This window comes from Cupressus sempervirens, chromosome 7, assembly GCF_028749045.1.
Source record: "Cupressus sempervirens isolate cs-2001-9-10 chromosome 7, ASM2874904v1, whole genome shotgun sequence".
In the NCBI taxonomy this organism is placed as follows: Eukaryota; Viridiplantae; Streptophyta; class Pinopsida; order Cupressales; family Cupressaceae; genus Cupressus; species Cupressus sempervirens.
Window position 1 is genome coordinate 722,259,233 of NC_143124.1, and position 27,981 is coordinate 722,287,213.

At 33.8% G+C, this 27,981-nt stretch overlaps 1 protein-coding gene across 3 annotated transcripts; it reads left to right on the top strand.

The window, feature by feature from the left end:
• On the top strand, positions 1–27,970 carry LOC149549262 (uncharacterized). Of its 3 annotated transcripts, none has more exons than XR_016354071.1 (4): positions 1–336; positions 22,806–22,900; positions 23,161–23,235; positions 27,444–27,970. XR_016354071.1 is itself a non-coding variant. In XM_089792679.1 (3 exons), exons 1-3 carry the CDS (start codon positions 53–55, stop codon positions 27,517–27,519), a joined length of 441 nt encoding a protein of 146 aa, XP_089648805.1. In that variant the 5' UTR covers positions 1–52; the 3' UTR covers positions 27,520–27,970. The 3 variants fall into 3 exon arrangements, 1 of the variants encoding a protein (XP_089648805.1); XR_016354070.1 differs by having other exon boundaries at positions 27,458–27,970; XM_089792679.1 differs by lacking the exon at positions 23,161–23,235 and having other exon boundaries at positions 27,458–27,970.
• The last annotated feature ends 11 nt before the right edge of the window (positions 27,971–27,981 follow it).

Here is a 27,981-nt window from a genome sequence, read left to right on the forward strand (position 1 = left end):
TTTACAACACATAGAGACTGCAAACCCTCCTCCCGACGAGGAACGGTAGAAGATGATTCTGGAAGGACTTGGAAATTTCAAAACGGCCATGGATCCCTTCAACGATGAATTTTTCCATCAACTGGAGGCCATTGGCGGTCAGCCAAAAAAGATTTTGGTGAAACTCGCACCTAAGAGAAAGAAATTCATCATAAAGCTCAAGAAGGTGCAACAAATATTTTACATTATTTTTGTGTCAATGCTTGCGACGATGTTGATTTTCTCTCTAGTGGATGACGTCGTCAGCAGTGAATGCCATGGCTGCCATTTCATTGACTGCCCTGTGCGAATCTGGAGGTATTGAGGATGTTTTGTGTTATGTAGTTTGAAGCTGTGTAAGTAGACTCTACCAGTGTCGTGAGTGTGATTCCCACATGTGCCCAACTAGGAGCTCTGCAAGCAAGTGAATCAATCCTTAATTAAAGCAGGATTTGAGCAACATATTCATGTGGGAACTGCACTCATAAATGGATAATTTGGATCTGTTTTCAATGCCCAACATTAAAAAAATTGTGTCTGGATCAATTTTGATGTTTTGCCGTTTGATGAAATTGTTTGTTTTTTACTTTGGTTATGCATATTTCCTCGTCCTCAACCTTCTTTTCAAGACTTGCACATTCTTCAATCTCTTTAGCTGGAGAAGAGTAATTTACAGGTTATTTGCATAGTTGAGCTTCAATATTTCCCTTTACAATCATTTGGTCGATTTTGTTTTTTCAAATATTCAAATGCTCACTTCTGTTGCTAGGTCATTTTGATTCCTTATTCGACCTAGGGATTAAGTTGTTTGCGGCAGTGAGAAGTTCCTTTTGAGTGTACTGTGAGGTGTGTTTTGCATCGCTGCCAGTTATCCGCTAAAGCCTCCTCTGTCAAGCCTTGAAGCAACCTTGGTTTTCTAATATGAGTTCTCTATTGCCGCAAAAAAAATCACATACAGTGATCTAGGAACAGTGCATAGCCTAAAGTACATTCACGTAGCGCGCATAGATTTGCAGGGATTACAATGACAGTTTCTCAGTGCTTAAGCTTTTCCAGGCTCAGAGAGCGGTGATGGCAATAGAGTATTCCAGAACATTCTACAGATTTGTTTTTCTAATTTTTGGAGTGAAAAAATTAATATTACCCCTGAGAAAATTGTCACTGACCAATCAGAAAATAAGAATTTTTATTTAAAAATTAATCAAAAAAAAGCACATCTTTTAACTTTAGAAACTCATAAGTTTTAGTTTTAAAAATTAATTGACACTACAACTAAAACACATTAGTTAGGCAGGGACTAATAATGAAACATGATTAAATTTGTACAAATATATACAAGGTAATGGAACAATGTTTTTCTATAATTCACTTTCAATATATCTTCCATATCACTCTTCATACCTATCTAATTCACTTCTCCCTTCCTCTATACATTATATTATTAGTTCCTGCTCAGGATTACTAACGCATTCACGGAGGTGCTATTAGTCTTCTTAATTTGACCAATGGCATAAATTTATTTTTCCATTTCTTAAAGCTATTGTAGTGTTTATTTTCAGTATGCATTTTCCAGACATTTATTAATACTGTTTATCTGACATTTGATTGGTTGTACTTGATTTAGGCAAGGAGAAAATTGTTTTTTTACAAACCAAAATCGAGCAAAATTTGTGACAATAAATTGCGCCCAACATATCCACTGCATATCTGTCCCGCTTTGAATTAAATGCTCATAAATGCTCACCCTTATCTTTATCTTCCACCGACAGTTTGAGGCTTTATCTCGATCTTTCACAGTTTCGAAAATCTTGTTTTTGTGGCTAGCTGATTTTGTGCATTTCTGATCGTTTATTTTTGTGCACTCAGAGAAAGCAAGGAAATTTGTGTTGGATTTTCTATTTCTGTGGGCAGTGGTGAGATTTCCTGCCATGAGAGGTCATTTCTTATTCAATATTTTCTTATTCAATAGTTATTTTTCCATTTTTTCTTTGTACAGTGAATGTTTATCTGAAAATATTTTGTGTTTGATTGAATTCAATATCGTCTGTGTTTATTTTGGGGTTTGAGATATTGGTTTGAGCCCATTTGTTTGAACCCAGAGACCAGTTAACGATTTTCCCATGTCAATTTTTAAGATTTATAAACAAGGGTAGCTGTGGAATGTATACCAACAAGACTGGATGTCTATTATGTTTATTAGGTGAGCTTTAATCAAACTGATGTGCCGTGAAATTAGTCTCCTATCTTTGCCTGTGAGCTTTTCACCTCTGCAGATTTTATCGTCCTCACATGAAATTGTGCGGGGCCTTGACATCGACAGAGGAGCCTTATCGCGATGAATCCCATGTCGCCTTCATTCATTGGAACCGGACTAGCCCTTCATTCAGACATGAGAGCTTGGTCCAACCGATCCCTCATTCCTTCTTCAGTTACGTACTTCTACTACCACCATAGCCCCCCACCATCATTGAAAAATGCAGGATCTCATCAGTAGCAAGAGGCTGGGAGTCCTAATAGAAAACAAGAAGGCCTTTGGACTTTTAGACTGTAACAAAAATTTTAGCAGCTGATCAATAAATGAATCACTCTGCATAGCTAACCATAACAAGAACAAAAGCGGGAAAGAAACTAGACAAATATCTAAAAAACTATTGAAATAAGGAATTATACCGAGAAATTAGAGAAGCATATGAACTCAAAAAAGTTGCAAAAGAGCTTGCTTTCTTAAGATCCTGTTATGAAGAGTTTTCCAAATACTTATCGTAAAAAAACCAATATTATTTTGGATTCCTCACCGCATAACATTTTAACCAGATATTGAGCACAAATTCAGAGAGCAGCTTTCAAAATACTAATACAGACACGAGAAAATAGTTTTTTATTCTTCCAAATTGACAACCCCTCATTACAAATAGTTGTTGCCTAAGAAGCTTCTAGTTTGTTCGCCTTCACAAGCGCACACTCTTCCAAATCAATTAATCTGAAGCAATTTGCCAAAGCAACTTGCTACTATCCAAATCCGTTTGCAACTTTTAAAAAAAAATAAACCCAAAAAACCTACACAAATCATATTGTGGTGGTAAAGAGAAGATTTTTTGTCATAACCCTGAAACTTGGAATCCTAAGCTACCTTGCACTCCTACATGCAAGCGAACAATTTTCAGTTGTATAATTAGAACTTTTCAAGATCTTTCTCGTCATCAAAAGGCCCACACATGTTCTAATGAGTCACAATCATGGAGGCTTTAAAAAAATTGGTGAATAAGGAAACATTAGCATCATAAGCTTTCATGATCTCTTTGCAAATGCTTTGCTCAACCATAAAATGCCAGAACCAGACACAGTCTCAAGGAATTTGATGATTTTGGTGGTCCTCTAGGGGCTTGTGTGTGCTTAGCACATAATGACTGTAGCAAGCAGGTTGTGCTCAACATGGAAAGGCTAAAGAAGCCTTGCAAGTATCATGCATACCTTATAGACGGAGGGGTTTCTTCTTTCAATTCAATGGAATGACAAACTTAGGGGCTAGAATTCCGAAAATAGGCAGAAGGGAGTTGAAGTGCTTTGGTGTGTAGCGATGACTACTCTTGTCCACACATATGCTAAATGTGGCAGCACACTAAAAGCTTGTTAGGTGATAGATAGATGAGGTGTTAAGATGGATCTCCCCTCCAGATGCAAGTGTGACAGCGATGGAGATCATGAAAATATACGTGTTGACATTTGTATGCTATAAACTATTGCAACATCTGTGAACACGAGTTTTGATTTTTAAATTTAAAATAATTATTTTTTAATTAACATAAAATAATATTAAAATTCAGTTAGAAGACTATATTTATAATTATGTCAAATAATTAGCTTTATTTAAATAATTATTATTGAAATTTGATATTTGATTAATTATAATTATGTTTTCTCAGTTTATAATTTATTTTTTACATCTAATAATATATTAAATTTCATATAAGAAATAAGTTTTAATCTACATCAAATAATTAGATGCTTTACTATTTTTTAAATATTCAATTTTACAATTTATATTTATTTCAACAATATTAAATTTAATTATTACTATTATAGTATATTACAAATTCTCTATTAATATTTCTATTTAAAATATTTTTAACTTATTGATATAAAAAGTAAATAATCTAATTTAGTTTTTCTATAGTATAATATTAAAAGTCACCAATGGCTAATACTCTCAACATCAATTTTAGTCAACCTATGCCATAAATCTCAAAAGTTTTGTCGCTGTTATTTTCTCTATGCAACCTCCTCTTAGTTGCATTTTGTAGCCTCTATATTTCCATCAGTTCGCAGTATCTTTTTGCAGTTGGATCGAATGACCATTTGATATTTCCCATGTTGTTGTAAAATTGTAGAAAACAAATGCCCCTGAAACAGAAATAAACCATCTTTACAACTTATTTGCTGTAAAATATAATAGATTATTTGTCATATTATTTAGCTCTATTTGTTATAGCATGCCATGATAAATTTAACATGTAGAAAACTAAAGTTTCCTGAATTTTAGTTTTGTCATCGAATTTCTTCAAAAAGAAAAATATCAAACCTCTAAGACCTTAAGGTCGACCATGATAGCTATAATAATTACTGTAACGCTTCCTTTTGATGTGCTAATGATGTTATCAACAGATTTGAACAACTAGATGAGAGTACATATAATACATTATTCTATTTAACTTTTGTAAGGTAAAGTTGGGATCTAGAGTCTCGTGATTTTTCTCCTGCCATGTATAAGTAGTTTTGTAGGTAGATTAGCTGAGGATAAGCCTATAACCTGAATGTAACCCTAGTTAAATAAGAAACCTCTATTTAACTTTTGTCCTTTTCTTCTTCAAAATAATAAAGGTGGGGTTCAATTAATCACTCTCTTATTTTTACTATTAAGTAGATCATGTTGACATTGTTCGAAAGGACCAATCAAATTGTAAGAACTGAAATAGTTTTAGTTAATTAATAATATTATTAATTAACTATATCAAGTATTAACCCTATAATCTTATAGTTATCATTATAATAATTATAATCTATATAATATATTAATAACTTAATAAGTAATACATAATATAGTTTTAATATTGTTAACTTATTAATAATTAATTTTAATATTATATTATAATATTTAATATTATCCATATAATCATTATTATTTATTATAATATTATAACTATAAGATTTACAGATACAATAAAATTTCTAACTAATAAATCTTGATTTATGTTTAAATATTATTTATTTATTATTTATGAATTCTAAATTATAAAATTAAAATAAATTAAATAATTATTTATTAACTTAATATAATCAATTATATTAATCAATTATAACAAAGTTAATAATAGTTAAGATAAATTATAAGTTAATAATATTATTAATAAGTTAACTATAATATATTTACTTTACTTATTATTATTATTATTTAATATTTGTTAATCTATACTTTACAAATAATTAGTCGACTTATTTAAAGTTCATTTATAAATAAACTTTATTAAATTAATATATCAGGTGAGATCTATATTTAGGAAAATAAATTTATAGACTAGTAATATTTAGGAAAATTCAATTTATTCAAGAAATAATTATAATTATATAAGTTGTTATAATTTAAAGTTAATTTATTTTTTATTATTATTTATGAATTCTAAATTCTAAATTTATAATAAATTTAATCACTATTAACTTATAATGTTAATTAATAGTAATATCTAATTAATAATTAATAATTAATATTTCTAATTACATTATAAGTATATTAAGTATTAATATGATTGTATGGATAATATAATATAATATGTTAACTATTATTTTTTAATACAAATCTATAAATATATTAATTTATGATAAATATAAATTCTAAAGATTAATCTTTAGAATTATTTATGGATAATATAATATTTAGAATTTGTTCTATAGATCTTAAAAATAATAGTTATATTAACATTTATATTAATAATAGTATTATTAATATTATACTTGTAATTATTAGATAAGTTGTTATAAAACTAATAGTTATAGATTATTAATATTAATTATTAACTTTAAAGTTTATTATAGTATTTTATTTTTAGCTTGTCTTTCAAGTATTTCTTTTACTATACGAATTTGGATTGTAGAGGTAATCATTTTCTTTTTATTATTACATTTCAAATTCTTCATTTTCTTTTTAAACTCAATTCCGCACCTATATTTGATCTAATTCAATTTTCATCCTAAAACTATGAATTTAATTTTAGACATAGACCTTTGCCAATTTCTCTTTTAATTTGGACTCTCAAACCTAAACTTTAAAATTTGGGTTCATATGAGTTCACTCCTAACCTATTTGATCATATAATACCTACCATCTAAGATGAACTCCTATCTAAACACAATATCCATCATCCATTCACTACATGTTGTTCCAATATCATTAATCACCATAAAATAATAGATGGACTATTTCTCAATTGCCCTTTTCTCTTAAGTAAATTTTAATATTACTAATTTTAAAATCCTAGGTTGCATTCTAGTTATTTACAACACTTTTATTTATTCTTTTGAATTTTATCATCTAAGTTCTAGTTCATCTAAAATTTAAAAAATTGAATTTACTGCTTGTCTTTTGAAATTAAATTACATGTCATTAAATCAAATAAACGAAAAGTTAAGAATGAAAATACCCTTACAAATTATTGCCTATTTCCTTTATAGCTGAGGAAAATAATATATCAATTCAAAATGATATATATTAGATATAATCTATTATAATTATATAGTTCAACTGATACTTTTTAAGTTCTTAAGAGTAATTCTATTTCTCAAATTCATCATGTAAACATATATTTGTTGTAATTTTTTCCTTATCATTGTTACTTTACTAATTATTTGATGCTATAATATTTTTTTCTGACATTTACTTCTACTTTTTTCCCTTTGAACAGCTTATCACATGCTACTTCATTTTCTCTGAACGTTTTGGTGCAATTAGCTGAAGTAGGTGAATTGTCCCAAGTATTGTACTAGCAAAAGCTTTTACATTTAGGTAAGATTATTGTAAGAAAAAACTATTCTTATTTACTTCCTTTAGTTTTGTTTATACGTTAACACTATTATAACATATATTTTTAGTCTTACATTGCTTTTTGTTAGAGGTTTTCCTTTTTATAATTTTTCTCTTCCATTTCAAAAAACTTTCATCACCTCTAATTCTACTTAAAAGACTGACGCCAGTACGTGAAATTTTCATTCTAGAAAACGGTGACATGTCCTTCAACATTGACAATGCACTTAGGCAACAAGGACTGTGTAGAGTTGCAACATTTACATATAATATTGGGGACTGTTTATTTGATTCACTAGAACTTTTGCTTGACAATAAGTATACATCAACTGACCTCCACAAAGGAGCTATTCAATACTTTTTGACCAGTCTAGAAAAACAAGAACCAGAAGCAGTTAATTCTTACAATCATGAATTGCATCCAGAAATACTTTACGAGTTGCATAGAGTTGAAGACCATCAAACATATTTGCGAAGAATGCAAAGAACTGCAAATCCTAAAATAATTAGTGATGAACTAGGTCTTTGGGGAGATATATTTTGTATACGATGGTTGTCAAAATGGTTGAATATAGGAATATGTGTTTGGTCATCTACAACGGGGAAAAAATACTTGCATTTCAATGAATTTTTAACAACTAAACCATACTCAATTCTCTTTCGTGATGTCAATCCACTTTGTGGCCATTTCGAACCACTAATACAATCAATGCCACCAAATTCACAAAATCAACAACAACTCCATTTCTCTCAATTTAAGAAATCAATTAGAAATACTACACAAAAGCAACTAACAAGAAATGTAAATATGGGACCTATGATGACAATAGATGAAAGCTATCAACAAATAAACAACAAACAAAAGCAGCATATAAAACAAAAGACTTGTCTTCAAACAATACTGTAGAACAAGTCTCTAAAAAAAAGAAGAGAACGTTATCCCCAATTGATGTATTCAAGAACACAATTAATGACACACCAATACACATGTGCAGCGTTTGTCAAACATTACAGTTCAAAAAACACATTAAAAAATTCCACTTTCAACAAAAGGAGACTTATTGCAATTTAGTCAACTCAAATTCCAACACATTATCAAATTCTGTTTGCCACAAATGTAGTGATGCATTAAAGAAATACAAGATTCCTCAATATGCTACACCGCATAACATTCGAATAAACAAGCCAATGCAATATGTGCAAATGCTAACACAATTAGAGGAGCGCCTTGTTTCATTGCGAATTGCATTTGCACAAATTTGGGAACTGGGGCACAGAAGATCTCAAGTTGGTTTAACTGGTTCAATAATCAATGTACCTGTAGATACTAACGTTACACAGACAGCTTTGCCCCTAGCAACTAGTAATACAACAAAAATTGTTGTGTCTTTGAAAAGAAAACTAGAATACAAAAATGCATTTCAAAAGGGAATGGTACGACCAAACATTATTATGCAAGCCCTTCAACAACTATTAGGAAAAACACTTTACCAAATAGAACATGTTAAACTTAATAAAGATTGGAAACAAGCTCTAGAAACAAATAATGAGACTAGTCAAAAGAACGAGTTAAATGACATTGAAACTAAATGTGAAAGTGACAATGAAAATGAAGCTTGCGAAACTTTGGTACATGGATTCACAGAATCTATTAACATACATAAAATGGAAGACAAATTACTAGAAATTGCACCTGCACAAAACCAATGTCCCATTGGAATATTTAAAGACAAGTATGCAGAAGAAATGAATTTTCCAACACTATTTTTTGGTGACCCATGTGACCATGACATTGACCAAAAACTATCATACCAAAAAATTGCAAAGTGGGAATTGTTGCACTCACAAAGATATTTTTCATACCACATAACAAATCTTTTCTTCAAAACAATAAAAATACTCATACATCAAGTTATGTCCACAATATGAATTAGAATTCGCAAAGGACAACTTAAAGGAAGAAAGCTATTAGCAAAAGATGTTAAATAGAAATCAAATTTAGAAAAAATACTAAAATTAGATATAGGCTATGTCGATTTCAAAAGAATTCGTATATCTCCAGACTATGCACATCAACTAAAAAAAGACGTCTTTGCTATGATACGACAACTAGGACCTCCAACATTTTTTCTCACATTTACTAGTGCTGAACAAAACTGGAAGGCTCTAATGAACACACTCAAACAACTATATAACAATCATCAATTAACAAAAAAAAACATATTAGATATGATACAAGAACTTGATACAAATGAAATAATTAAAAAAGATCCAATAACTTGTGTGCGGTACTATAGACATTGCATAAATGCTCTAAAAAAAATGATACTTTCAGACCACTCTTTTTTTGGAAATGTAGTTGATTTCTTTTCAGTAACAGAATTCCAAAATCGAGGAAATGAACATGATCACTTTCTCATATGGGTGAAAGATGCACCTGTCTATGGAAAGCAAAGCAATGAAAGTATTACAAATTTTGTTGACACATATCTTACATGTCAAATAGAAAATTTTGATCCAGGTATTGCTATTCTCCACAAACATCATCATACAAAGCAATGCAAAAGATCAAAAAATAAACATTGTAGACATAACTTTCCATTTCCACCAATGAGAGCAACGACAATACTTGACCCGTTACTTGAAAAAGAAAAAAGCATAAGCTTAATAGCTAACAAAATTCAATGCAAACTTGACCTTGCAATGTATGTGACAACTTTCTCAATGAAATAGACATAACTGAAGAAAACTACATTCTTGCTTTAAGGTCAACAATCCATAGACCAACAATCTTTTTGCAAAGAAAACCGTCACAGATTTGGAATAATAGCTTTGCAAAATTGATACCTCCTTTATGGAAAGCCAATACAGATGCACAGTTTATTCTCAATGCATATGCAGCCGCAATGTATTGTAGTTCATACATAGCAAAAGTTGACAAATCTATGACAAATGCTTTCAAAAAAATATGTGATGATCATCAATGAGACAATATAGATGCACTCAAGATGATAGGAAAACTTGGAAATGCTTTGCTAAACCTACAACAAATGTCCGCTCAACAAGCAGCTCATTTGGTTTTAGCTCTACCCCTGCACTCGAGCTCTAGAAAATGCACGTTTATTGATACGCGATCACATAATGACCGTACATTTATATTAAAACCAATTGAACAATTAAAAAAAGAATAAGATAATTCTGAAAATGTAATGTGTAGATCATTAATTGAATATTACCTATGCCGTCCATAGGCTATTGCTAATCTATGTTTAGCAGAATTTGTATCAAGTTATAAGAAAAATGGGAGCAAGCTTGAACCAAAAGCTAAACCAAATATCATTTGTTTCATTAATTTTAACAAACATTTACAGCTAGAAAACTATTGCAGGGAACAATTATTGCTATATGTTCCCTTCATTGTAACTGAAGACACATTTTAACAAAATTACGGCTCATGGGAAAAGGCTTACATGCATAACGAAAATATAATTCATAACAATCGAGCAAAGTTTTCATACAACACAAATTCAATGTGGGGTGATATTGACAACGCTATTGATGCAATAAATGATAACGAAGAAAACAGAGCCAATACTTTCCAACAACCAATAATTAAAGAACCTAATGAGCAATATGACATGCATGAAGATATAAAAACCAAACTTCCCAACCAGTTTAAAAGTACAAGTCAAAAATATTTCGAAATCACACAACTCCCTCGAATAATGAATAACAATGAGTACTATAACTTAAGGAGAAAGTTAAATAGAGAACAACAAGCAATCATCAAGGATATTGTAATGGAAAAACTCAAAGACATAAAAACTCCATTGCATCTTTTTCTAATTGGAGGAGCTGGAACTAGAAAAATATTTACAGCAACAACCATTTTTTGAGCACTTATTCTCATTTACAACAATTCCATTGACAATGATCCAGATAAACCTAAAGGCCTAATAACAGCATATACAGGAAAGGCAGCATACAATATAGGTGGAAGTACATTGCATTCAGATTTTCACATACCTTTCAATAAATCAAATTTCATTCCACTAAGTACAGAAACATTAGATACACTATCAAAGCACTATAATCAATTACGTGTACTCCTCATCGACGAAATTTCATTAGCAGGTTCCACTTTCTTACATTACATTGACAAATGACTACGTGATCTAATGCAATTGCCAACATCATACTTTGGCAATCTAGACACAATTTTCTGTGGCGACTTCTATCAAGCACTTCCAGTACTTGATTCACCCATTTTTTACAACAAACCATCAACAATAGAATTAATGCCTTATACATTTTGAATTGATAATGTAAAATGCTATTCACTAAGCACTACAATGCGTCAAAAAGATGAGAAATTTGTTTCAATTCTAAATAACATACATCTAGGACAACATACATATGATGATATACACTATCTCAATCAAATTTGTCTTCAACCCCCACCTACTGATCCAACATTCCCATATCTATTTTACAAAAGAAAGGATGTCAATGTACACAATAACAATATGCTTTCCAAGGTCCCTGGAAACTATATTATATTAAATGCAATAGACTTTGAAGATCAAAATTTCAATGCAATGCGACTATATCCGTAAACAATGATTCTACCAGCTCAAATAGTTGTAAAGCCAAACATTCTCGTTGAATTTTTTGCAGGAAACTACAACACACAAGATGGTCTTGTAAATGGATCAGACAGAATATTTAAAGCGTATACCAAACAACAAGAAATGGACATAGTTTGGATACAATTCAGTGATACAAAAATTGGCCAACAACAAAGAAACAAACTATGCCAATACTACATTCCAGGCATTCAAAAAGAATGGGTTCCCATCCTTCGAATTGCAAGGCCGATTCCAAAAATATCAACTATCGAAAAAGTTCGAACTAGAAAAAAATTTCCAATACAAGTAGCATGTGCTAGAACAGTACATAGAGCCCAAGGCCTCACAATGGATGGTGTTGCATTTGATCCTAGTGGCATAACACAACATGGTTTAACATACACAGCACTTTCAAGAACAAGAACAATTAATTCATTATATCTTTTGAAACCTTTGATTCTAGCAAACTTCAAAATGTTAGATTGTGGTGACTAATCAGGAAAGTATTGTACATACTTCATAAATAGTGGGGTGCCCCGAAAAAAAAAAATTTGGGTCGTGGCTGACATGGTAGCCAACATATTATGGCCAACATATGGCTGACATGTTATAACCCTAAAGTGGTTTAATACTTGTATAAAAGGGCTTAGGGTTGGGTATTTTTCATTATGTTGTGATGCGAAATTGGTTCTTGCGGTGGTATTGAGCTATAAGGGATTACGGATTGTAATCAGGTTGTAATCATTGGATTGTAATAAGATCAGACTTGCTGTTTGGTGCACGTAACCCAGGGATTGGGTGAGCCATGTTAAATCTTGGTGCCTTGTGTTCATTTCTGTGTGTTCTATTATTTTTCTGTTATTGGTTATATTTGCATGTAGTTTTTATTTATGTCCGTGGTTTATCCTAACAAGTGGTATCAGAGCCTAGTTGTCTTTCAGTTATCCTCTGCAGGAAAGTCTCACGGTTAAGTGGGAGTCTCACGGTTGAGTGGGAGCGATGGTAGATGAGGGTAAGCTGAGGGTTGACTGGTTTAATGGGCAGAACTTCCAATTATGGAAGATGTAAATGGAAGACTATCTATCTCAGAAGTATTTTTGGAAGGCAAAGCCAAGAATCAGGGAACTATGTCAGAGGCTGAATGGGATCTCTTGGACAGAAAGGCACTCGGAAGCATTCGGTTATGCTTGGCACCATCGGTGGCATTTAATATTACAAAAGCAAAGACGACAGAAGATTTGATGAAAACCCTAGCGACACTGTATGAAAAGCCCTTCGCTTCAAACAAATTATTTCTCATGAAGCGTTTATTTAATATGAAAATGGCAGAAGGTGGATCCGTTGCAGATCATTTAAATGAGTTTAATACTATTACTAGTCAATTATCTTCTGTGGGTATCAATTTTGATGAATAAATTAGGGCTCTCTTGATTTTGTGTTCTTTACCTGAAAGCTGGAATGGCTTGGTAATGGCTGTGAGTAATTTTGTTCCTGGATTTAGTACCCTAAAATATGATGATGTGATCGGTGTTATTTTAAGTGAGGAAACTCGTAGGAAATCCTCAAGTGGATCTACATTAGGAAGTGCTTTAAATGCACAAAGCAAGGGCAGAACGACTGAAAGAGGAAGTAACTCTAGAAATCGTGGGAAATCAAGAGGAAAGTCAAAGGGGAAGAGGTATCAATCGAGAGGACCAAATGATTGCTGGTACTGTGGGAAACCAGGGCACAAAAAGAAAGATTGTTGGAATCGAAAGAAAAATAAAGTAGATAAATCAGATGGAGACAAGGAGGCAAATGTGGTAAGTAAAAAATTCGAAGAGGATGCTTTGCTTCTATCTTTAGAGAGTGTTGATGATTCATGGGTTTTAGATTCTGGTGCTTCATTTCATGCTACACCTCATAGAGGTTATTTCATTGATTATGTCCAAGGGGATTTTGGGCTTGTTTATTTGGGGAATAATGAACCCTGTCAAATTGTTGGAAAGGGAAAAATTAAGATTAAGTTGCAGAATGGGAATCATTGGCTACTACATGAGGTAAGACATGTTCCAAAACTAAGTAGGAATTTAATTTTAGCAGGGCAACTCGGTGATGAGGGTTGTGTAGTTACTTTTAATGATAAAAATTGGAAGGTTTCAAAAGGTTCCCTTGTAGTAGAAAAAGGTGTGAAAGTAGGCACCTTATATCTTTGTACAGGTCATATTGTTCCTTCTACTTTGATTGTTTCAGAGAAAAATGAATGTTCAGGAACAATTGCTGCAGTTGAGCAGGGAGAACAAATAGTTGTTGTAGATTCTGATACAGCGCTGTGGCACAATAGACTTGGGCATATGAGTGAGAAAGGTATGAAAGTACTTCATTCAAAGAAAGTTTTACCAGGTCTGAAATGTGTGAATATGGATTTTTGTGAAAGTTGTGTGTATGGAAAACAAAAGAGAGTGATTTTTGTAAAGATAGGGAAGGAAAACAAAAAGGAGAAATTAGAGCTTGTGCATACAGATGTATGGGGACCAGCTCAGGTATCTTCCCTTGGTGGCTCTCATTACTATGTTACATTTATTGATGATGCAACTAGAAAAGTATGGGTTTATTTCCTTAGACAGAAATCTGATGTATTTCAAACTTTTAAGAAATGGAAATGCTTGGTTGAAAATGAGACTGGTAAGAAATTAAAATGTCTCAGATCTGATAATGGTGGTGAGTATTGCAGTCATGAATTTGAAGATTATTGCTCCACTAATGGTATTTGTAGACAAAAAACTGTTCCAAGGACTCCACAGGAAAATGGAGTGGCTGAACGCATGAACAGGACTATAATGGAGCGCGCAAGGAGCATGAGGTTGCATGCTGGGTTGCCCTTACACATGTGGGCGGAGGCTGTCAATACTGCAGTATATTTGATTAATAGAGGTCCCTCTACTCCTTTAGGCTGTGGTATTCTAGAGGAAGCATGGACTGGTAAGAAGGTGAGTTATTCTTTTCTCAAGACCTTCGGTTGTGAAGCTTTTGCTCATATAGACTCTGAAAATAGAACCAAGCTAGAAGCTAAATCAAAGAAATGTGTCTTTGTTGGATATGGCATTAATGAATTTGGTTATAGGCTTTGGGATTTTGAAAATCTTAAAATTGTTAGAAGTCGGGATGTCATATTCAATGAGAAAGTGTTGTACAAAGATCTGTTGCAGCAACATGAGAAGAAAGAAGATGATTATGTAGTGTTGGATGATACTCCAAAAGCTGATGCTCCAGCCATTCCTCATGATGTGCAACAACTGCAACAACAAATACCACACACACCAGTAAATGTTAGACGGTCAACAAGGCAAATTAGACCTCCACAAAGGTTTTCTCCCTCTTTGTATTCTATTTTACTTACTGATGCTGGTGAACCTAAAAGTTATGATGAAGTTGTGCAGGTGGATACTAAGATTCAGTGGGAGTCTGTGATGAAAGATGAAATGGACTCTTTGCTGAAAAATAAGACATGGGATTTGTGCAAGTTGCCTGCGGGTAAAAAGGCTTTACAGAATAAGTGGGTTTATAGGTTGAAAGAAGAGGAAGGAGGTAAGAAAAAATTTAAGGCTAGGTTAGTTGTAAAAGGATTTGCACAGAAAAAGGGAATTGATTTTGATGAGATATTTTCTCCTGTTGTTAAAATGACTTCTATTCGTACTGTTTTAAGTCTTGTGGCTACTGAAGATTTGCATTTAGAGCAGATGGATGCTAAAACAGCCTTTCTTCATGGTGATTTGGATGAAGAAATATATATGGCTCAACCACAAGGTTTTGAGGTCAAAGGTAAGGAGAACTTAGTGTGCAAATTGAAGAAAAGTTTATATGGCTTGAAGCAAGCACCTCGGCAATGGTATCTAAAATTTGATAGTTTTATCCATGAGCATGGATATAACAGGTGTCATTCAGATTATTATGTTTATTTTAAGAGGTTGGATGATGATAGCTACATTATTTTATGTCTATATGTTGATGATATGCTTATAGCTGGGTCTAACATGGATCATATTAAGGGGCTTAAACGTCAGTTAGCACATGCATTTTCTATGAAAGATTTGGGGGCAGCAAAACAAATCCTTGGTATGAAGTTTTGCAGAGATAGGAAGAACAGAACCTTGAGGCTATCTCAGGCTGATTATGTTGAGAAGGTGTTGCAACGTTTCTGTATGGAGAATGCTAAATCTATCAGCACACCTTTACCTGGTCATTTGAAATTGACTAAAGAGATGTGTCCCAAGACACAGGAAGAGGAGGATAAGACGTCCAAGGTACCCTATGCTTCAGCTATAGTAAGTTTGATGTATGCTATGGTATCACTACGCCAGATATTGCACATGCAGTGGGATTCGTTAGCAGGTAAATGAGTCATCCAGGATTTGAGCATTGGAATGTTGTCAAGTGGATTCTCAGATATTTGAGACGGACATCCAATAAGTGTTTACACTTTGGGGGCTCTACTACTGATTTACAGGGCTATGTTGACTCAGATTTGGCAGGGGATATTGATACCAGGTGGAGTACTACAGGTTATGTCTTTACTGTTGGTGGGGCAGTCGTGAGCTGGGTTTCTAGGTTACAGAAGATTAATGCTTTATCCACTACAGAGGTAGAGTATGTTGCTACTACAGAGGCAGCCAAGGAGATGATATGGCTTCAGTTCTTCTTGGAAGAATTGGGACATCCTCAGAAGGATAATTATTTGTTTACAGATAGTCAGAGTGCCATTCATCTTGCTAAGAATTCAGCTCTGCATTCTAAGACCAAACACATACAGTTGCGGTACCATTTCATTCGAGGATGGACAGTTAAAGCTAGAGAAGATACATACCAATGACAATCCAGCAGATATGTTGACAAAGGTTGTAACAAGGGAGAAGCTTAACTCCTCTTCAGCTTCGGTTGGTCTTTTAGACTGAACATGAATAAAAGAACAGCAGAGTCCAGGGTGGTTTGATCCAGTGGGAGCCCCATGTGGTAGTTGTATTGCTATAGGATCAGTCTCCAAGTGGGAGATTGTTGTTTAGTGTGGAGCCTGATCAGTCCCCAAGTGGGAGATTGTTAGATTGTGGTGACTGATCAGGAAAGTACTATACATACTTCATAAATAGTGGGGTTCGGGGCATCGCCCCAAAAAAAAAAAATTTGGGCCGTGGCCGACATGGTAGCCGACATATTATGGCCGACATGTTATAACCCTAAAGTGGTTTAATACTTGTATAAAAGGGCTTAGGGTTGGGTATTTTTCATTATGTTGTGATGCGAAATTGGTTCTTGCGGCAGTATTGAGCTGTAAGGGATTACAGATTGTAATCAGGTTGTAATCACTGGATTGTAATAAGATCAGACTTGTTGTTTGGTGGACGTAGCCCAGGTATTGGGTGAACCACGTTAAATCTTGGTGCCTTGTGTTCATTTCTGTGTGTTCTATTACTTTTCTGTTATTGGTTATATTTGCATGTAGTTTTTATTTCTGTCCGTGGTTTATCCTAACACAAAATTCACAAAAAAATACATTATGAAATGTCTCGACTACACTCAAATGCAACATGGAAACTTGAAAGTCAATTTTCTTGTATAGCTCACAATACACACATATTGCTATGTACATTGAACACACGAAACCTACATGCTCATGCAAATGACATTTTAAATGATTACGATACAATGTCCACTGATATCATATGCCTGCAAGAACTATTTTCCCTCCCACGCAATATTGATATTTTGTTTAAAAAATATAACCACCATTCAATGTATCATATACATGGTGTAACAATACTTATTTCAGGAAATATTTTCGTGACCAATTCAATAAAACATAGATCAAAAAACATCGAAGCTATAACAATTAAAATTAATGAATCAGATTCTCAAGTCAATGTTTGTAATGTTTATATACGACCACATACAGCTATTGCCGAAATCAAAATGCTTATTACTGAAATAGCTACAAACTACATATCAAAAAATAAGCTTTACATTGTTGGAGATTTTAACATAGACATGTCCATAGAAAACATAATCACAACAACACTCATGAAACATATGCAAAATTACAATATTCAATTCATGCTAAATCAAACACATAGCATAAACAAACCACTCATTGATCATGTATGGACAAATTCACCAACAAGTACATGCTCCATTTACAAGACTGAAGCATACTGGACAGATCATCTTGCAACATTCATTCAAATATATGCAACTTGACTCTAGTTTATGTTATGTTTATAACAGCAATGACTCCACCAAAGTGAGCACCAAGTGAACTACCACAAGATCACCAAGAACTCACTAAAAGGTATTTTGAATCTAAACTTTTCAATCTTTTCAGCTTTGCAAATGTTTCTAAATAAAAAATATTGACCTTTACTTATTACAGGTCAAAAGAAGACAATGAACCATGTATATTAATAGAAGATCTGAATGCAAGAAAAGCAGGCCAAAGTTTCAAAGGTGATGTCCTAGTAGTTTACAAAACTTTCCTGGACAAAGCAACCAAAACACGTGAAGTTCTACGTGCTGAGCTTACAGATTCCAAAGGAGAGCTTACTATAACATTAAATGTCAGTGGCAACAACCTTCTCAGTAAATATGAAAGTAAAATAATTCCAGGCATGGCATTAAAAATAACAGACTTTGACATAGAACCAAAATCAGATTTTGATCGAGGAGACAGTGACTGCATACTAATTCTAAAAGATTCCAGCATGGTTGAAACAATACCAACTATATTGCATCAATACAAATTCATTCCTGGTATGACTATAAAGCAGTTACTCACAAGCACAGCTGTCTACTCCATTGGAAAAATTGGTGCTATTGTTCTACAAACATACAAAAAAGGTACCCAATATCTGCTCGAAATCAAGGATGGAAACAGTGACATGAGCAAGGCACTGGTAAGCTCATACAAATAACTTTATTGATAAATCTATGAAAATAATTATCCATTTTTGGCTTTTTATCACATTTTACAATTTCACTATGACAAATTCAAAAATTAAAAAACTAACTTTGCTATTTGTATTTAGCTATATATGCATTCAACTAACTTTGCTATTTGTATTTAGCTATATATGCATTCAAGTTTCACATCCCAATACATTCAGATACACGAACAGCTTGAAAGAAATGAAATACCATCACTGGTCTTTAGGAGCATAGCTAAAAAAAATGATCAAAAACTAGCTCTACGGACAACTCCAGTAACATTTATCTGCAATATACATAACAAAAGAGCAATGAATGCACTCCACAAACTGTTACAAACTCCAATTCAGGCAAGTTGTTTCCAATCCTTTATCAATTTAATTGAATATTTTATCTTCCATGTTTTAAAGCATACTAATACTAGCACACTATGAATAGGTCAAGGGAAATTTAGCTGTGGAGAATCCATATTCAAGTCCGTTCCATGCTTTTTGTCCAAAATGCAATTACAAATTTGAAAGCTATGGAGCACTAGAAGGAGAAAAAAGTTGTTGCAACCGATATGATGAAACTGTCTCATACAAATATACATTGTACTTAAAAGCAATTATCACAAATCATAGCCAGCAACCAATTCATTGCTCCTTTGACTCCAAAATTTTACAGCCTTCAATATAACAATAATAGTATATTTTGCTTTTGGTATATTACAACAATATGTGTACAATGCTCTCTCTATATGAAGTTATAATTTAATAGACTCTTATCCATGATTTGGTAATTGACTGTATATATGTTTTAAGAATTCTTTATTTAATTATGCATTCACAGATTTGATTATGATCAATTTTGCCTTAGTTTTGCATAAGAACTTTGACATTGTTTCTTATGATATTTTTATGAAAGTCATATTTCTGCTCTTGCAAGATGTCTTTTCCTCAAGTCACTGATACAACACATTTGTTAGTCTTACAAAACATATGAACAGTGGTGGATGTCAATGCAAAATGTAGCTCTTCTGCACATTTCTTGCTTTTTTGTACCATTGTAGTCATCCAGTCAGTACAGAACTACAAAACCAAGATCATGAATGTATTAATTCACTAAAGTATCTGCAGAGGAGTTTGCATTTTTTTTATAGTAGTTTATCAAAGTCAGTTCATCTGACCAAAAACTAGAAGGCAAGGTCACTTCAAGTTTTCAAGACTATAAGTTTCCATGAGCTAAAGCTATGGCAACGACACCAGCTAAATGTTTTATAAGATTGCACTAGCCTTCACACAATGGATCTTTGTGTACAACACAAAGTTTGAACCACTATGCTTTTAAGTACCATGCAAATTCTTACAGACCCCAAGATGCAGGCTGGCTTCTATGCGAGCAGCTACAGAAATAGGTAAAGTTTGTGAATCGTTGTTTAATTGATGCAGTGGGCTGCCTTTAAATGTTGACAAAACTTTGAAATTGAATCCTATTTTACGAATAGGCTATTACAATTTTTTTAATAAATTCTGAAAAAGTAATTGGTTTGAGTTGTCCGCTTCATACTTCATTTTATTGCATAAAGAGAAATCTGATGGGATTTGACAAACGTTATATAAATTAACATACTTAACAATTCATCTCTCTAATAGAAGCTTGTTCTTTTTAAACAATACAGATTTTGCATTATGAAAGTGGATATCATGGATAGTCATAGAATTGGCACAATGCTGATGTATTTATCTGCTCTCAAATTCTATTGCACATAAATTATATGCACTTTTATTATTAACTCTACAGTTAGTTAATATAACAGCAATATTATGCTCTGCTTTTGGTATATTAGAATAATATATGTACAGTCTTGTGTCTGTATCAAGATATACTGTAATAGAGTTTCATCCATGATTTGATTTGCATATTATCCACCATACCCAGCTTTTCTAATTAATTGCATATATGTTTTAAGAATTTTTTATTTGATTATGCATTCACAGATTTCATTGCCAGCTTTCTCTGTCTTTAAGTGGGTCTATCTTGCTCTGTCCAGCTTCCATGCACATTTCCTGAAGCCTTCTTTTTCTTAGCCTATCATCCTCAAAACCTAACCCATGTTTTGCCCCATCTGATGTCTTTAAGTGGGTCTGTCTTGCTCTGTCCAGCTTCCATGCACATTTCCTGAAGCCTTCCTTTTCTTAGCCTATCATCCTCAAAACCTAACCCATGTTTTGCCCCATCTGATGTTTTTATGCCAACTGGTTGCTAGGCTTCCAAAAAACTTGGCATTTCTCATACTTACTCCAATTTCCTTGTAAATTAACAGATTCACAAAAGCATTGTGCTTAAGGGCTCATCCCTGCAAAGACTCAAAAAATTGTAAATATAATAGAAAAGAATGTCTGTTAGCAATATAAATTTGATATTCTGTGATATTTAACAGCAATTGAATCTCTTTGCAGAAACCACCACTATAAGATGCTCCATTCACAAAAGAAACTTGCCATTCACTACATTATCAATTAGTTTCAAAAGGCATGATTGTTTCAGATTCATAAGCTTCATTATATGAAATGGAAAGAGGTAATTGTCTATCACGCAGACATACACAATAATGACACAAGTTTAAAGATGCTGCCATACTTGATATTTGTATATAACTTGCAGAAAGTGATGATCTGACTTGCACAGGATAATCCAGGTCATTTACGCGTAAAGACAACTATCACATATACATGTTTATTGGTTGAATGCCTATTTGGTCTCTAATAACATTGGGCGAAATCTGAAGTGTCGACATACACAGTCGATTTGATTTTTGTCATATTTGTACACTGTCTTTATACAGATTACTTAAAAATGACAACATCTCTAGTATAGATATTGAGCTAACTAAATTATCACGCACCTACACCTACAGTTGGAGCTAATATGATGCTTTCCAACTATAACACCTTGTGAGAAAGTGAGGTAAGGCCACCCACTGTGCAAATCAAGGAACCCCACAATTGTGTGCCCTTGATGTGCAAGGTAAGTCTTTTGGCCTGCCAGATGCCGGGAAACTGAATTGAATTGAATGAATTGAATCGAATTGATTTGAATTGAATTTCACCTGAATTTCATTCGACGCCTAAATACACTGTCTATATATTCTTTTTTTACATATGTTTTTTAACAGCCCAAGAGAGTGCGATTTGATTCAGTTTTGAGAACACCTACAGATAGAACTGCAAGGGATCAGATTGCTTTCGTTGAGATGACTCATGGTGTAAGAATGTGCTGGCGTTGTTCAATGTAGTTGCAATGGCAACTAAGCCTACAACTCATGTCGGTGTACACCAGAATTCTTCTTCAAATGACTCCATCATAAGCTCTAACTCTGTTCTTGTTGCGTTGCTGGATTCGCATTATGATTATAATGAGCTGGCAGAGATGGTGGAAAAAGCCCTTCTGTTGCAGACTCTTGAGGAGCTATGGGTTTCCGTGGCTTAGGCTTCGTATAGCTTTTATATTTTTCAACCTCTTTATATTGTTGTTGTTCTGATATGTTTTACTACTGTTCTATGACTCCAACCTCTTTTGTACCATATGGCAGGAACTGTGACGCATAGCGTCCCTTGTTAATTTCCGAGTATAATACAATCTGTACAATCTTATCACATTTTCACTTCACCATATAACTTTTTCGTCTCTTGTAGCTCTTCAGTAGTGATGTCTCTGTATGTCATTGATGGGAGAAGAGAGTCGGCCATACTTTCCTTAAATCTTCTGTTGTATCAGATCTGTCGGACAGAGACTGCTTGAAACCCCTGCCAAGAACAGGCGCTGAAGCCTTGGCAGCCCTGCTCAAAATTACTCAATTTCCGAAAATCACGCGGCACTTGCTTATCATATGGTTGGAATAAAAGATTCTAATCAGATCGAACTTATCATATTTCGGAACTCATGGCCTCAATGTGTAGGTTACTAGGTAGCATACCAAATTTCGATACCAAATTAAATTTTTGAGATCCTCTTACTGTAAGTTTCATATGCTTTAAGATTGAAGCCCTAGCTATGGCAAGGTAGGTTTTATTGCGAATTCTGCTGTTCTGAGGTTTGCCGCTTCCCATTTTATTTCCAGTTTCAATCATTTCTGATAAAAAAAGCACTTTCAGGTCTGTTCGGATGGTTGGACGCCTCAACCGTAGCACAGGAAGCCATTGTTTAAAAAGCGGTGTGTGCATAGAACATCTCAAGTCAGAGAATGGAGGTTTGGCTTTGAATGTGCTTTAAAATATGTAGAGATGGGTTTCTTCCTTGAGTATCTCATTTGCCATAAGGCTCCTAGTTAGACTCTACTCTGTACTTTTTTTATAGTTCTTTTAATAGCAAGAGAATTTTCCATACTTGCAGGCAGAATCAGATAAGTTCATTTGCATTTAACTCTTAGAAGATTGCATATAAGTACATGGTTTTTTTAATATGATTCTTATTACTTGTTTTGATGAACTGTATGATTTATTTTTTGAGGTGAATACAACTGGTTTTAGCGCAAGAAACTGTCAAGTTCTATGAACCTATGACGAAGGCCCCATTTTGATACAGGTAAGTAGAACGACGAAAAATGTCATGGATTTCGCTTTGCACCTCTGATTTGCATTTGCCTGAAATTTTACAGATCTTTTAATTAAACTCCTTCTGTCCATATCGTGCAATAGTGGCATCCCATATTTCTAAGTTTCCTGGAGGCATTCTGTCAAACATTTATCCTCCTCGTCTATATTTATACATTTTGTATACATGTCTACCCGTGGATTTCTAACTATAATAGCCGACAAAAGTCACTCTTCCATTATGCTTTTTAGACAGAGATTGGTGACAAAGGCTAATGAAAAACCTTTCCAAAAATCCGTTTGTGCATATCGTGCAATCCCTGCAACCTCATTTTCCCTCATCAACATTTCTGGTTTTTTAGTTGATCTGGATTATTTTGAACAACTTGAGCAATTGTACTATGTAATGTAAAACTAAGGAGCATTGGGTTTCGTTGCAAAGGAAAAACTTTCTATTCGGGTAATTCCTCCAGAAATTTGCAACGGTTGAAAACAAAAGCATCCCCAAAAGCCTCCGGTTTCAAAGAAAGATTATAAATCCCTGGAATCAAGTTATGAATGTTTCTCTTCGTTAAAAAGGCCATATGATGAAATATTTGTGCTCTCTGGATCTGGAAGAATGTCAAATATAACCTCCCTCTACTGACTTTGTAGCATTTAATGGCTCCATCGATGTCACTGTGACCTACATATTCAGCAAAGTATGAATCTTAGTAACTTTAAAGGAGTTTGATCAAATGAATCTAATACATACAAAAGTAAATGTTTTAATTACTTTGTAGCATTTAATGGTTCTATGGATGTCACTGTGACCTACACATTCAGCAAATTATGAATCTTAGCAACTTGAAAGGAGTTTGATCAAATGAATCTTATACATACAAAAGTAAATGTGTTAATCATGCCTTTGCTGACAAAACACCTACTTCCTTCCATAGAGCACCTTCCAATTTTGGAACATTAGTATTGACATTAGATGGTGATTTCTGAAGCCTAAAAATTGCTTGTATTTGACCTATAGGAAGAACAATAGGCAAACAAAAAATTGAGTGTAAATATAAAATAATTGTATAGTGAATAGAAATAATTGATGAAAAAACAAGAGCCAGGTTGGACTATTCTTTCAACCTTGCCTGGATCCACAGATCAACATATCTGATATGGACCTGGATAAATGTAAGAACCAGATACAATATGTACATATATCCCAATACAAGTCCACATCAAACTAAATCTGATGCATATGGATAAAATATCAGGCCAGTGGGATCCATGCTTAGTAGAATTTGAAAATGTCCTAGAATCTTAACGTTATGTGTGACTGTGTGTTTGTATTTTATATATGTTTTACATTGTGTTCTATACGCTGTGAAATATAACATGAGTATGTTCAGGAATCTAAACAGATACATATATATTCTGCATTGTGTTCTATACGCTTTGAAATGTAACATGTTGATAGGAGAGGGGTTGAACTAATCACTAGTTCATGCTTCTAGTCTGCCACTGAGGCCTAAGGTGACTCCCAAGTTCACCAAATGGATCTATAGGATCTCCCTTATGCAGAGATCCCCCAATCCTAAACCCCACTCTTCTATTGTGAACAAAATCCTCTTCTTGCCACTTGCTAGGTTCTCATGTTAGATGGAGAACACTCTAGATTCCTAACTGATCTAGGTCTTTCTTGGCTAATCCTTACAACTTGCAGGGTTATGGAGATGATGAATGATGAAAGATCTCTTAACACACTTCTTCCATTGCACAAGGCAACTCAAAGCACTTACCTTTCTTACCAATTCCACACTTTTCCCCAAAATAGGGCTACTAGAAAAGAGCCCAAATTAGCCCTCTTGTTCCTAGAAATCAGGGAATTACTCAAATTTCTTCCACTAGCCAATGCAAACTTCCTTCAGAGACCCCCATTCAATTCACTAACACTCTCAGATTGTCAAGGTTTTGGGTCTCCAAAAGACCGTACAGCACCTCTGTACAAACTGAGGGTTTTAAGGGTTTCTTGACCTTTCTTAGGTTTCTCTGCTGTATGGATGGGTTTAGTGTCTTTCAAGATTGCCAACAATCTCTCCTTCTTCCCAAGGGATCTTAACTCACTACCTTTCATTCTCCATATTTGCTCTGCTGATGATCTTTACAACCCTGCTGTTTACAAGCTCTGTTATATCAATTTTCCCTAGCTGGACATGCACTGGCTCGCCTAGGGCGAGAGCTCAAAAATGCTTCCATGGCTTTTGAGGGCCCTTCCTTCTGCAGGCAGGAAGTACATAAAGTACACTCACTATCCCCAAGAGGCCGTACTGTTTCTACGGTGGGATAGTGAGTTACATGCTTCTCAATGCCAACTGCCTGGTTCAGGACAGCGAACTGGCAAGAATGCAGGAATTTACAAACTTGAAAAGAAACACAAACGCACACCTAATCTACTGAATCAAAACTATTCTAAACAAACCTAATTACAATGCTAAGGTGATACAGCAATTAAGTTAGCACTCAAAAGCCTTCATTGCTCACTGTTTTGTCTTTTTACACTCAAAAACCACACTCCAGTATACAGTCCGTACACTGACACCCACACTCTGGCTACTTTAGGGTTTAGTAGGCTTATATATTGCCTCTTAGGTCTTTTCCCCTCACAATTAAGGTTGCTATCGGTCTCCACCATGTTTGGAAGGGTTTTGCAAAGTTGACCAGCAATTTTTGCAAAGTAGCAACCTTTTTTTGCCTTGCAACTTTTTGTTTACATCTTTTTGACATCTTTTTCTTGCCAAGTTGGCTGCCTCCTAGCTTTTCAATGCTAGAGACCCTTTCCTAGGCTACAGACCTGTCCTAGGACTTCATGACAAGGAATACTTTGATTCTAAGGCCACTTACGACTTCATGACAAGGAATACCTTGATTCTAAGGCCATTTATGAATTCCTATCCCCTAACCAATGTTGCCAAAGCACTCAACTAGGTCCTGAAACCTTTATTCTAATTACAAAGCTCTCTTAGAGCATAGCACAACAAAATTGCAAGTGGTGAGGGCCCTATGTCTCAAGGTGCCCCCACACCACGTGTGTATACTAATTCCATTCAGAGTGTATTGAGGATTTGTGATAATTGTATCATTGTATCCAATGCTGTACATGTATTGAGATAGTATACCTGATTCCATTCTGAGATAATATACCTGATTCCCTGCATTGAAAACAATATAAATTTTGCCGTCAATTTAAAACAATAATATTCTCACCTGCCAAATGCATGAGAGAGCAAAGGCCAAGCAAGAGGAGTTATAATACAGATACAATAAGGTCCGAAGACCTCAAAAGTCATCATCTACAATAGGCCTCAGTTGTATTGATGTCCATATAGCATATACTAATCATATCCCAAAGATAGTATTAATGTTATAAACTGGTTCCCAATAGCTATATTTCGTTGAGATATATATTAAGCCAACTGCAATAGGCACAGACAAGTAGGAATGTCCAAAATCACAAGTTCAGAAGAGATGTATTATATTGAGAAACTTGATCATAGTTATCATTTTTAGATGATCGGGTGGAATAAGAATTGCTTTGCTAGTCTATGCCATCCTTGCATTTTAAAATTAAAAATACTGAATTACATGTGACCTGATAGCTCATAGCTAAGCTCAGGAAACATAATAAATAAACAGATAAGTCACCAAGCGCCTAAATACCTTAAAAAACACCCAAAGAAAATTCTTGTATTTCTATGTAAGAAAACCATGAACCTTCAGATTTCATTATACAGAGATCAACATAAAATCTCCACCTTTCTAATAGTAGTTTCTGTAACCAAGAAGATCCTTAGACATGCACTGTGAATTTTTATGTCCTATGTTGTGTCTTTAGCAAATAGCTTCCATACCCTTTTAGATATAATTATTCCATATTTAAAAATATGTATAGTTTCTTTATGATACTGATTTTAGTTCCTCGTATATAAATGAATCTTGTTGGGGGAAGCCTTTATGTTATTCGGTTTTTATTCTTGTTTTATTTATAGAATTGCAGTGCATAGGTTTTACTGCTTAATTAATGCTAGACTTTTGCACCCTCTGAGGGCAGCAAAATTTATTCAAAGCATGATTAGTACATTACTTGATTTCAAGATTTACTCGGGATTAAGACGATAAGTTAAAAAAAAAAATTCTATGCTAATAACTTCATGTTAGATTTTGTACAACAGGGCAACTTCCATCATTGGGCAGAATTATTTGTAAACACGGATCAGGCATGGAGTCAGGCTGATTAGTAGTGGTATTACTCATATAACAAAGTGAATTCCATAGCAATCATCAAAACTTCAAAGAGATCTGTAGCCAATTCAGAACTTTGAAAGAGGTCCATCATCAGAGTTTGCTTATAAATTGTAACAATTAGAGCTCTAATTTGTTTATTTATTTCTGAAGTTCCATGTCAACTCCTCATTCCTTTGGTCTACAGTTTTTTGTAATATTTTGAAGTAATTGATGCAAATATAGGAGTTGAAAAAAATGCAGTCTTCAGGCTTTTCCCCAGATAGAGCTTTAGTAGTATCATACTCCAGATTTTAGTGTGCCCATCCTAGTATGGCCACAAATTAGTTTGCAAGCTATTAGATTCTACTGGCATGCACATAATTCCAAGGAACATATATGTATTATCAGATAGTCATGTTTGCCTCTACATGTTCATACGAGTGCAATCTCTCTTTGACTTCTCTTCATCTCA